This window comes from Mirounga angustirostris, unplaced genomic scaffold (genome assembly GCF_029215605.1).
Source record: "Mirounga angustirostris isolate CCGP_5_RB_7025 unplaced genomic scaffold, mMirAng1.0.hap1 SCAF_5, whole genome shotgun sequence".
Lineage (NCBI taxonomy): Eukaryota > Metazoa > Chordata > Mammalia > Carnivora > Phocidae > Mirounga > Mirounga angustirostris.
In genome coordinates this window covers 70,018,127-70,031,108 of record NW_026991713.1, presented here as the reverse complement: position 1 = coordinate 70,031,108, position 12,982 = coordinate 70,018,127, and the positions used below count along the sequence as shown (strand labels likewise).

At 35.2% G+C, this 12,982-nt stretch overlaps 1 protein-coding gene across 3 annotated transcripts in view; it reads right to left on the bottom strand.

Moving 5' to 3' along the window:
• Positions 1–3,868: 3,868 nt before the first annotated feature.
• GXYLT1 (glucoside xylosyltransferase 1) overlaps positions 3,869–12,982 on the bottom strand; it is a 47,227-nt gene continuing 38,113 nt past the window's right edge. For all 3 annotated transcript variants that reach the window (XM_045873620.3, XM_045873618.3, XM_045873619.3), the window contains one exon: positions 3,869–9,714. In XM_045873620.3, the coding sequence (XP_045729576.1) occupies positions 9,553–9,714 (162 nt within the window). In that variant the 3' untranslated portion in view covers positions 3,869–9,552. The remainder of the gene's footprint in view (positions 9,715–12,982) is intronic.

The window sequence follows — 12,982 nt, the reverse complement described above, 5'->3', positions numbered from 1 at the left end:
GTTACGAGAAAACTTAAAATTATACATGTGATTGCATCATATTTCTGTTCACACTGTTCTAAAAGATTTTAAAAAACTCTTTAACCAGTTAAGTGACCCTATTAATAGATTTTAAATGCTGAAGTACAGGCAAAGAACAGGTCAGTTTTTGCTAATTTTCACAAATAAATTTTTTTAAATCTAACTACTCAAAAAAAATTTTTAAGATTTTATTTATTTGGCAGAGATAGAGAGAGTACAAGCAGGGAGAGGGGCAGGCAGAAGGAGAAGCAGGCTCCCCGACGAGCAAGGAACCCGACATGGACTCGATCCCACGACCCTGGGATCATGACCTGAGCCAAAGGCAGACACTTAACCAACTGAGCCACACAGGTACCCCACTCAAAATAGTTTTTAAAAAAATAAAGAATGTAAAGGTAGAAGAACAACCCTAAAGTAACAATATTCAGACATGCCAGTCTCGCAAAAATAGTCTTACTTATTTTACTAGTATGTATTGAATAAACTATACAGAATTTTTCAGCCTTTTAATTAAAAAAATAAAATGATATTTTGCAACAACATGGATAGAGCTAGAAAGTATAATGCTGAATGAAATAAGAGTCAGGGTAGGCAAATACCTTTTGGTCTCACTTATATGTGGAATTTAAGAAACAAAACAAATGAGCAAAGGAAAAAAAGAGACAAACCAAGCAACAGAATATTAACTATAAAGAACAAACTGATGGCTACTGGAGGGAAGTGGATAGGAGGCTGGGGGAAATAGGGGATGGAGATAGATGAAAAAAAAAGAGAAAATAGCTTATTGTTTTTCAACACTATATTTTGTCTGTAAAATGATATAGAGGTTATCTTGATGATTTCATAATCTAAATAAAATTCAAAGATCTTAAAAAAATAAAACAATCTGACATTTACTTTGATGCCTGAGGTACATTAGCTTTTTGTCCACAATTTAATGCCCCTTAGAGTAAATTAAATTACACTTAACTAGCAAAATGGGCAAAGTGGTTTACTATGAAGTTAAAACTCATTATGTAACCCATTTATATTTCAGAAGTCTGTGTGCTAATCTCTACATAAGTACATTACTATAAAATATGCAGCTATAAAGAATGAGGTGGATCTAATGTATTGACAAGGAAAAATCATATTATGTGGAAAAAAGGCAAGTTGTATAAGTGTGCAAAGTAGGATCCAACCATACCTTTATTGTGTGTCTTATATATGTGTGTGCATGGCAAAAGATTTCATATACTTTAAGTGTAATTAACACAGTGTTGTATTAGTTTCAGGTGTACAATATAGTGATTCAACAATTCTATACATTACTTCGTGCTCATCACAGTATGTGTACTTTTAATTCCCTTTATCAATTTCACCCATCCTCCTACCCACCTCCCCTCTGGCAACCACCAATTTGTTATCTGTATTTAAGAGTATGGGTTTTTCTATTTTTGTTCATTTGTTATTTCTTAAATTCTACATATGAGTGAAATCATATGGTATTTTTCTTTCTCTGACTTATTTCACTTAGTATTATATCTTGTTCTATCCATGTTGCTGCAAATGGCAAGATCACATTCTTTTTCGTAGCTGAGCAATATTCCATTGTGTGTATGTATGTATACATATTTCTTCCACATATTTATAATCTATGTATCTCTACATACCACAGCTTGTTTACCCACTTCTATAGACAGACATGCCGGGTTGCTTCCATATCTTAGCTATTGTAAATAATGCTGCAATAAATATAGGGGATCTTTTCAAATTAGTGTTCTCATCTTTTTTTTTTTTTTGGTAAATACCCAAGTAGTGGGATTATTGAATCATATGGTAATTCTATTTTAAAATTTTTGAGGGACCTCCATACTATTCCCCACAGTGGCTGCAACAGTTTGCATTCCCACCAACAGTGCACAAGGGTTCCTTTTTCTCCACATCCTCAACAACACTTATTTCTTGTGTTTTTTATTTTAGCCATTCTAAGAGGTGTACGGTGACATTTCATTATGGTCTTAACTTCCATTTTCATGACTAGTGATGTTGAGCATCTTTTCGTGTGTCTGTTTTTATCTGTATGTCTTTGGAAAAAATGTCTATTCTGCTCCTCTTCCTATTATTTAACTGGATTATTTGGTTCTTTGGTGTTGAGTTACTTAAGTTCTTTTTGTATTTTGGACATCAACTCCTTATTGGATATATCACTTGCAAATTATCTTCTTCATCAGGTTGCCTTTTTGTTTTGTTCCTTCGCTGTGCAAAAGCTTTTTATTTTGGTATAGTCCCAGTAGTTTAATTTTGCTTTTGTTTCCATTGCCTGAGGAGACATATCTAGAAAAATGTTTCTATAGCTGATGTCAGAGAGATTACTGTTGGGGCGCTTTGGTGGCTCAGTCGTTGAGCGTCTGCCTTCGACTCAGGTCATGATCCCAGGGTCCTGGGATCGAGCCCCACATCGGGCTCCCTGCTCGGTGGGAAGCCTGCTTCTCCCTCTCCCACTCCCCCTACTTGTGTTCCTGCTCTCGCTGTCAGGTGAATAAATAAAATCTTAAAAAAAAAAAAAAGATTACTGTCTATGCTTTCTTCTGGAAGTTTTATGGTTTCATGCCTCACATTTAGGTCTTTGATCCATTTTATTTTTGTGTATGGTGTAAGAAATTGGTCATTTTCCCAACACCATTTGTTGAAGAGACTTTTTCCCCATTATATATTCTTGCCTCCTCGGTCATAAATTGACCATATAAATGTGGGTTTATTTCTGGGCTCTCTGTTCCATCCTGTGGATCTATGTGTCTATTTCTGTGCCAGCACCATACTGTTTTGATTACTACAACTTTGTCCTATGTCTTGAAATCTGAGATTGTGGTACCTCCAACTTGTTCTTCTTTCTCAAGATTGCTTTGAATATTTGGGGTCTTTTGTGGTTCCATACAAATTTTAGGATTATGTGTTCTAGTTCTGTGAAAAATGCTGTTGGTATTTTAACAGGGATAGCATTACTTCACGTACTTTTCTCTTCTGTATTATTTGAATTTTTGTTTCAATGGGGACATTTTATAACTTATAAAAGATTTAATTGAAAATATAAAGATTGCTAATAAGTATTTATTAATACATTTTTCATCATGAATTTAAAAGAACTGCTTCTTGGAAGCAGTCATCACCTCAGTAATCTTTTAAAACCCTTTATATTGTGACTAGAAAACCCACTGTATAAATAATAAAATATGTAAAACTGCCAACTGTGAGACCGTAACAATACAGAGAACTTTCAAACAAAATTACACCCTGGCACAGAAAAGGTGCTTGTCTCTAATCTGAAATGTGATCCCCCTGGAAATTATAAGAAATACTTGGGCCCGGAAATAATGTACGGCCTGTCGCTACCCAGTAGCTATCTCCCAAGCTCCCAACCCTTCTACCTCACCAACTGTTCCCTTTCCTCTGAGCAGCCATTCTTCAAGGAGAAGCCATCTTTAAGTTTGGGGCAAATCTTCATGGGTAAACTGTTAGTTTTATTGCCTTTGGGAAGTGACTGTTTTAGACACAGATACTATTATGGCTATGAGAGCAAGTAGAACCTTCCTCTTACAAAAAAGACATATTTCTGCCTCTGGTTGTGATTGCAATCTGGATGTTAGTGGTCACTCTGGGGCCATGTGGTGAGACCAAGCTCACGTGGTGAGAATGGTAATGGAAAAACAGACAGTACTTAACTTCCTGATGACATTGTTCAGCTGCAGAAATAGCCACTCCAGAAACTGCCCACTGCCTAGGCTCCTGGTTATCAAGGATCCCAACCCTAAAGATTCCAAAATTGTTTTTGATTGCTAGAATAATTCAGACACGCCATTTGAAGAAATTAAACATTTATGGAGTACATATTTATTTAGCAACAGCAATACAGTTTCTCAAGAAAAAGGTGACTTGAACTCCCCCAATACAGAACAAAGCAATTTCCATTATTCTCAGGTTACACCCAAATCTAGAATCTTATTCCCCTTTAATAAATTTTAAGATACACAAAATACTTGGAGGAAGATATCCAAATTATCCTAAAATCATAATATTTTAAGGTAAAAAGCAGTTTAAAGGTAGTAATTTCTACATGTCACAGTATACCAACATGCCTTCCTGCAGCTTTAGAACCATTACTACTGAAAATATTAATATATTTATGCAAAATGCCTGTGAAAAACTGAAACACTTGCAACTTTTCCAGTTTTTTACTTTGGGAAGAGGTACAAACCACGATCTCCTTCACAGATCTTTTGTTATAACATCCATCAAAAACCAATGGTCCAGCTCTCAAATACTGATGACAATGCATATTATGCATGTGGGTTCTGCTAAGTGTTGAATGGATGACATACTCTGTGGGTATACAACAAGCCCTGAATTGTATTTTTGCATAACATTCCAATATTCCCTGAAGAGATTTTATACAAAGTTGAAAACAGCTATTTGCCATCACAGTCAAAGTCAATTTACTTTTTAAATGGAATATAACACTGTTGCGTTCTCTTCATGTTTTACAAGGAGTTGCTATGGTATTATGTGTGTGAATATGCTCACAAATTCAGATTGTATGTATAAACCAAACATAAGCAAAGGCTCCACATCAGTTCTTAAGTTTGATATTAAAATGCCTGACCACAGACCCTCCAAATAGCATTCACAGTATTGGTAGTTAAGAGAAATTTTCCTTTCTTTTTTTTCCCCATTTTTTGAAAGGCACTTTTTTGTTTAAAAACCGAGTTTATGTAAATTCTAAAGAAATAATCCCGTTAGACATTTGGAATTATTGGTAGAAATGAGGTGACAATACATTGTTTTCCATTTAAAAGTAAATTTGACATTTATTTTAATCAATTTTAAATTGCCTAGTCCAACATGCTATTCCATATTCTTTTCATGGTTCTCTAATTCCTAGACATTTGAATTAACATCATATTCATTTTTAGTTTAAAAAAAAAAAAAAAAACCAGAACATTCCTGTGCCACCTCTTAGACTTAAGTTTATATAACTTGATTTTAGAAACCTGGTTTTCTGTTCAGTGAATTAGGGAACAGCAAACACTGGAACAACTTAGCCAGACTTTAAGAGGCAAAAAAGGGTTGCTTTGGCAATGCAAAAAGGATAACTGTTACAGTACAAATCATTAATCTACTTTTATTAAATATTAAAATGCAATAAGGCAACTGTTGTTTTAAGACACTTGAAAGTACATTTAATAAATGGATAATTGGCCCCATACCTGACATATTGCACCACTACTATCCTTCTCTATTTACTCTAAGGAACCAAAAAGGTATTTAAAAAAAAAAAAAAAAAACAGATCCATGATCTTTCTAAAACACTTCAAAGAGGTTCTGATTACTATTAAGGTATTTATTACTTACAATACAAACTTCTGAAAAGTATCTTTTCAGGCTTTTCCCTTCAATGTGTTTCTCCTGTCTCATCTCTTGAATCCATTTATAACTGTTCCACTGAAAGTATGCCTACTAAGGAATCAACAGATGTGATCTACTGCCATTCGGGGGGGGGGGGCAGTGATTCCCAAATCTGGCTTCCTATCAGTATCATCTGGAAAACTGTTGTTTAACAGATTCCTGGGGCCCCTTCCAACCTAACTGAGCCGTCCCCTCCACCCTGGACTCCCCTGTGAATCCCGGCGGTTAGTCTTGTATAATCCAACAACTGACTGGGATCCAGTCAAGAAATACACTGTTGAATCATTATCACTAAATTAGATCAGTGAGCAGAGTGACTGGAACAGGACTCTAGGACTGACGAATCAAACCAAAGCAGTTGTGCTGCCGCCTGCATGAAAGCCAGTACCCTTCCTGACCCCGGGGGGCCTCACAAACTGAAAACAGAAGGCAGGCAGCCAGGGGCACAGGGTGGGGGCCTCCAACTCCAAAAGTGACCGTTTCCACAGCATTTCTCTCCACCTCCACTTCTCGATTTTCCCACTCTCATTCCATCTTTTCTCTTACTCTGCCTTTTGCCATTCTCACTTTTATCCCCTTCTCTTTCCTCACTTTTCTCACTTTCTCTCTTTTCCTTCCCTTTTTTTGATCATTCATTTATAATCACTCCTTTCTTCTCTGCTTTCTCTTCCTTAAAAACTCCTCCTTACATAATATAAGCAAATTCTTACTGGAGATACAATACATGTCAGAAAACATTCACCCTAAGGAAACAGAATGATCTGTATAGGAAGCAAAACAGAACTTCAACACTAATGCTTGTGTGTGGCATGTATTAGCCGTGTAGAATGCATTCAGATCCATTATCTCTGTTGAGTCATGTAACTTTCTGACTTACGACTTCTGAGACTCATGAGGTTGGAAGAGCATATCGATTGTTTACAAACCTAAGGCACAGAGAAGGTGAAAGGATATGCCTGAGGTCCCCATCCAAGAAAAGAATCCAGCTATAATACACAGACTGGTTTTTTGCCATTATACCAGTAACATCTGACAGGAGGCGAGATGAAAGAGCAATGAGTAAGCGGTAATATTATTTCAGGTTCTCAAGTGTCCAAAAGATAACTGGGTTACCTTATACATTATGAACTATTCTTCACAGGGGGAAAAAAAAAAGTTACGTATTGCTTTAAAATGTAAATCACAATATATATTTTCTAAAGATTTCCAAGTTCTTTTAAGATGGCTATTTCATACAAATGAAATATGACTACATTTTAAAGTCATTCCACTTTGGTAATACTGTAGCCCAGAGATAGTTCTGAGGTCAGAATTGTTCTAATACAAAGACTCAAAGAATATATAATGTAATTTATATAACTGCATAGATATACCGTTTTATGAAAAGAAATATATTCTCTAAGTTGTTCTATAAATTTAACCTCATTAATGCTGAGAACTGCATTTCTTAAGCATTCTCATAGAAAAAATTACCTTATCTAAAGATAAATTCAGAAAACTCATTTTACTATTGTTACGGACTTTCTGTGATATCCTAAATTTTAGGTAAATATAGTCCCTAAGTAGAAAGTTTTCACCATATCCCAATTTATGGTAAAATGCCCAATTAGGTCAGGTCTGAATAAAACCAGATGAAAACCTTCTAACTGATCCACAATGTGGAGTGTGTGACAGTGTAAATAAGCCACAACATGAAAAAAGAGATATACAGCCCAGCTGGATTAAATTATGACCACACACTACATAGCCCCAACCCACTTTATTAGAGTCAATGGGGCTGAGATTCTCTGTTCACTGAGGAAATTAAACCTAAGAAACTTACTAATAATATAAGTTCATATCTTGCCAATAACCCCAATTCCTCTAATATTTCAGAATCACATTTATAATCTAACTGTGCCAAGAATTATGGTATCCTAACTTCAACTTGGCAAAACGATTCCCAGTATTTCCCAAACTAGCTGACATCAAAATCATCTGAGATGCTTATTAAAAATAGAATCATAAGATGACTTATTTTTGCACTCTAACACTGGAGACAATTAAGGAAATTTGCTTAGGAATGGATAGTAAATGAAGTCAGAGGAGGTATGATGTCATTGTAGTTACCAAAGCACTCATAGCAGTGAAATAACAGGCTATCCGGCATTTTCTTTAAGATATTTCAGCGAAGGGAAAAGGAATACATGACACAAATATGGTAAGATATTTAATATTTAATCTGGGCGATGAGTACCACTGTACTGTTCTCTCTACTTTTATGTAGTTTTAAAATCTCTTCATTAAAAAAACATTTGCAGCCCCTACCCTAGACACAGTGTCCAAGAAGTCTAAGGGGAAGCCCGGGGATCCATGCTCAACAAGCTCCCCACGAGAGTCTAATCTAGACAGGCAAAGTTCTTTCGGGGACCATTAGAAATGATCTTCTATATACCCTCCAAACTTCAAAATCCTAGGATTCTAATTCTCTACTCAGTAAACTCAATTATCAGCACAGTTCACAAGTGCTTATATTCACCATGGCATTCTGCCAAGGACATACAGATTGTGTTCTCTAAACGCATCTGTTCAAAGAGTGCTGGGCTGGTTATCAACTTCTAATTTGCCTTTTTTTACACCTTCCTCTCTCAGTCTGCCCTGACTGAACTGCAAAAGACAGGGGACAACTGCACTGACCATGTCTTTCTGCATATGCCATGTCTCCACAGAGGACACTCTATCTTTATAAAGCCGATCACCACTTTTTTCACATAAGTTTTTTTTTTTTCCTTCATGATTTTTCCTTCTCTACTTAAGCATTAAGATATCAAAAAAGGAAAAAGGAGAATAACCACGTAGCACCTAATAAGATGAGATATATGCCACAGCACAGTACATGCTAAGTACTCAGAATCTATAGTCATGTTAGAGAGCAGTCAAGAACACTAAGAGAAGTAATATTTTTCTTATCTTCGAGATTAAAAAAAAGTCTTAAGTGATGTTCAAAAAAGGAAGATATGCATATTAACCCAATCAAAACTACTTTTTCTATACTCAGATAAAACAATCTTCTTAATCCAAATCATCCATGAACGTTGTCTAACTGACTTAAAGTAAGGCTCTCTACATTTGCTTCTTCAAAATATCTTGTAAAGCCATTCTGAGGTAGAAGAAAAAAGTTTAAATCGACCACTTTTTTCTGCTTCATTGTAACTAAAATGACTGTTCACAGGAAATATATAGCTTATGCCTTTTGGTCCATCACATTTTCCACAATCACGTAAGTATACTAGTTAGGTTCTCACTTTATGATCAGCTACTTTTTGCTTCCAGAATGCCCAGTAAAGCTGAAAATTTTCATTTAAAGTGATGAAAATTTCCAAAAATATCTTAACAATCTCAGATTTGAGTTTTGGCAACACAGGTTAACATACACAAATGAAAATACTACACTTCACAAACACACACAGACTAAAACTCCAACATTTTTATGGTTTTCCCACTTTCTTATATAGCTCAATTTTAAACATGCAGCTTACTTATAATCTAATTTTAAACATGATTGTCACAGGAATATTTTAAAACAGAGATGAAATGTATAAAGGCACACATCGATTGTCAATGGTTACATCGGTTATATCACATTGCTTTAGAAACAGAACCTGTTCTGTTCCTGTAAACTTTCTGTCACACATATAAAGTGAGGTTAGTGCTGACATAAAATTATTGCTATACTCACAGTTTGAATGTTTTCACTGTGTATGAGGTACATTTTCTCCATCCATACACCCCTACTGTCCCTACTCACTTGAGAAGAGTCAACCAAAGTCTGTAGGCTACAAACCATTCAATAATATTTTCATCAATACTGTATTGACAGCAAATAACATTACAAAACATCAGGTATCAAAAATGTCTTCTTGCTGGAGTTCAAGACTTTAATTTATTCTTCATTACATGAATATATATACTCATTTAACTTCTTCAGGAGAAACAATTATTCTGAAGATGAATAATTCCTTCCTGAACACTTCATCCAAGACCATTTCTTCACACATGTCCTCTGATATTTTGTTGTTTTAATTCATTTGATTCAACGGTCACCAAGGATCACCTTTCCTTTGGTGGTCTATCATAACGATCTTGTATGCTTTTTGTTAGCTGTTTGATAAATATTTTGTAAATTTTTCCACAGTACGTATGGACTGTCTTTTGTAGTTCCAGTTCTAAAGGTTTTAATAAGGAACGGATGTTGTCATCTTTAAAAGAACACTAGAGAAAGAAAATAAAAAGACAAAGATATATATATGAAAATTCAATTATGCTCTAAACTTCCTCAATTTAATATTGATAACTTCCACTTAAGTCTCACAAAAAGTACATATGCTGAACAAATATTTTCAATGAATTAAATGGATATATGATCTCACATTAGTCACAGTAAATCACTGAGGGCATCAGGGAAAGTTTTTCAGAGAAGAGGTAATGGAGGCACGGCATTTCAAGCCAAGACAAGAACAGGTGCAAGAGCAGAGAAGGCCCAGAGACAGCGACTGGTGTGAGATGATGACCAAAAGTTCTGAAGACAGTTCTGAAGTTTCCCAGAGACACTAAGGAAAGACAAAACTCACTCTGATAATAGTGTTGAGGCTAGACTACAAAGAATTGAGAGAGAGGCATGCCGTGGGAGGAATGAATGCAAAATGACAGCACAGTTCAGGGTTTCCCAAAGAGCCCTAACTATACAAAGCAGCCCCATGGGTAAATGCATTTGGGAGCTGCTCCACATCATGCACTCTTCATGGGAACTCACACCAGCACATGAAAAGCTATAAACAGTAAAATGAAAAATACATGTGTTGAATGTTGTTTGGCCCACCAGTTCCAAAATATATTTTGACCAGAGTCCTTTTTTACTGTAAAATATACAATATCCCAAGGAATACATTTTGAAAAATACTGTAGTAGCAGTTATTATAACTTGTGATTTTAGTGTTTATAACCAGCTATATTTTTTGATTTGGCATTTGCAACTAGTCATATTTTCAATTAGAAAGATAGATGGGGCTTAAAAATGGAATATTTTATGTGGAAGTTTAGAGTCAGTGAAAAATGCAAGCTCCTGAAGGAAATGCAGAACCTGACATCTCAGAGGGCTTAAATGACCTACGGCGATCCCCAAGGTTCACTACCATGACACTGAGGGAGAGGAAAGCAAGTGCCACTTGAATCGCAATTAATGAGTCTATGGAAAGCCACAGTCAATCTTTGAAGAACAGGATGAACTTAAAGGATAATTTGTAACATGGCTTTTATCAATGTAGAGATGTAAAGAGACGCTGAACCTTGGTAACTCTTCAGAAAGAAAACCATGAGCATTAACTGCATAAAACCATCATTCTTGGGATGATTTTTAAACCCAGTCACGTGCACTGAAGATAAACACTGTTTAGAAGATTAAAAATGAAAAGAGGAGAGGATGCTTAACTAGGAAGAATGTAATGGAAATAGTACTAACTGGCATGTAACTAACTAGGAGAAACTAATAAAAGCTGGATTGGTCTTTTGTTTGTTTGCTTGTTTTAAAGTGCTGTATATGGATATACCTAAAATTTATTTGGGGTTAAGAAAAGCAGCCATGTTGAAAAAGAGCAGCCTTTATCAAGGTTTATCACCTTTATCAAGTAACACTGTCAAGTTACATCTCAATGCATACAAAAAACATCCTTGGACGACTGTGGTTGAGAGGCTAATAATAACAGGAAGACCAAACTATGACGTTTTTCTAAGCAATGAAAATAAAATGACAGCATGGGTGACCGGGTGATGGGTATTAAGGAGGGCACGTGTTGGGATGAGCACTGGGTGTTATATGCAAACTCATGAATCGCTGAACACTACAACAAAAACTTATGATGTACTATATGTTGGCTAACTGAACATAATGAAAAATTAAAAAAAAAATTTTTTTAAAGGAAAATAACATTACAAAGGTGTTTAAAAGTTAATTCCCAGAAATATGAAGTACCTGATATTCAATTCATTCATTTTCATGTTATTTAAATCCCAGTGTTGGTGGTTAAAAAATTTTTTTTTCATGGGGCGCCTGGCTGGCTCAGTAAGAAGCATGCGACTCCTGTTCTCGGGGTCATGAGTTCAAGCCCCATGTTCGGTGTAGAGATTACTTAAGTAAATGAGTAATTAAAAAAAATTTTTTTTTCTTCCCTAAGTATTTTGAAGAAGATTTTTCTAAAATAAAAACAGTGCCCTGTGAATTAGAGCTCTTTTAGTCCACCATATAACACAACTAATTTGACCTTTCAGGGAAAAGATGATAAATTACCAAAATTGCCACCCATATAAATAGAGCCTGAAGTCATGGCACATTCTGCCATTCACATAATCTGTAGCACTGCAGAGCTGTGCAGGACATAACTTGCATCTAGGTGTTCCCCTTCCCAGAGCCCACATGTGGCCTCACCTGACTGGAGGCCTTTTTCCACTTTCCACACTGTATGCTATGCCTGACTCATTTTCACTTTTCCTTCTCTGTCTTTATTACAATATACTGTTATATAATTGTTCTACTTCATTATTATTGTTCTTAATCTCTTATGTGTCTAATTTATAAACTAAACTTTATCAGAGATATGTATGTATAGGAAAAAAACACAGTATATATAGAGTTCAGTAGTATCTGTACTGAAGACATCCCCTGGGGGGCTTGGAACGTATCCCCCATGGACAAGGTGGATGACCGTAGCACAGAAGGGAAACACTCAGGACGACTCCCTTGTGAAGACAGTTAGGCAAATATAAGCAGGATGTGAAGTAAATCAAAGTTAACACAGAACGACCAAGAAATGTAATTCAGAATGAAATACGTGAAACAGAAAATACCTTACAGAGCAATAAAATGTTTTGTTCCCATTTTGCATTTGCAATTTTTAATCTTAATATTTTTATTCACTCAACAACTAATATTTAACAAATATGTATGGACTGTAAAACCTGATTTGCTGGAAGATACAGCCATGCATTTACATTTTAAAGATGGTTCATATCCTTTATAATTCATATTGTTCATTGCATTCAATGGCAATGACTAAGCTTCTGTCTGAAACTTGCATAAATACTCTTGTCTGAATACACTGCTTTTAAAAATTACACTTCTCATTGAATTATAGATAAGGGAAGATAAAAACCCTAACCAAGAGCACCATAAAAGACTGATTAACTTCATTAAGTTGAAAAATGGGAAGATACAGCTATAGTTAATACAGATTCAAAACAAATACAAATAATCAATTCAGTATTTGAAGTCATTTTAAAAGATTTATTTTTTTAAATCAAGTGTAAGTAGTCAGCTTAAAACCATTACTCAGCTTTTTAAAGGTATATATTTACCAAAGATCAAAGAAAAGGTCAAATAAAACTAGTGAAATTTAATTCCTTAATAATGGATTTTCTTAATGCTCAAAGGAAACAAAGAAATCATATTTTTATAAGAATGTATTTCTTTTCTATTCTGCAGTCTCAG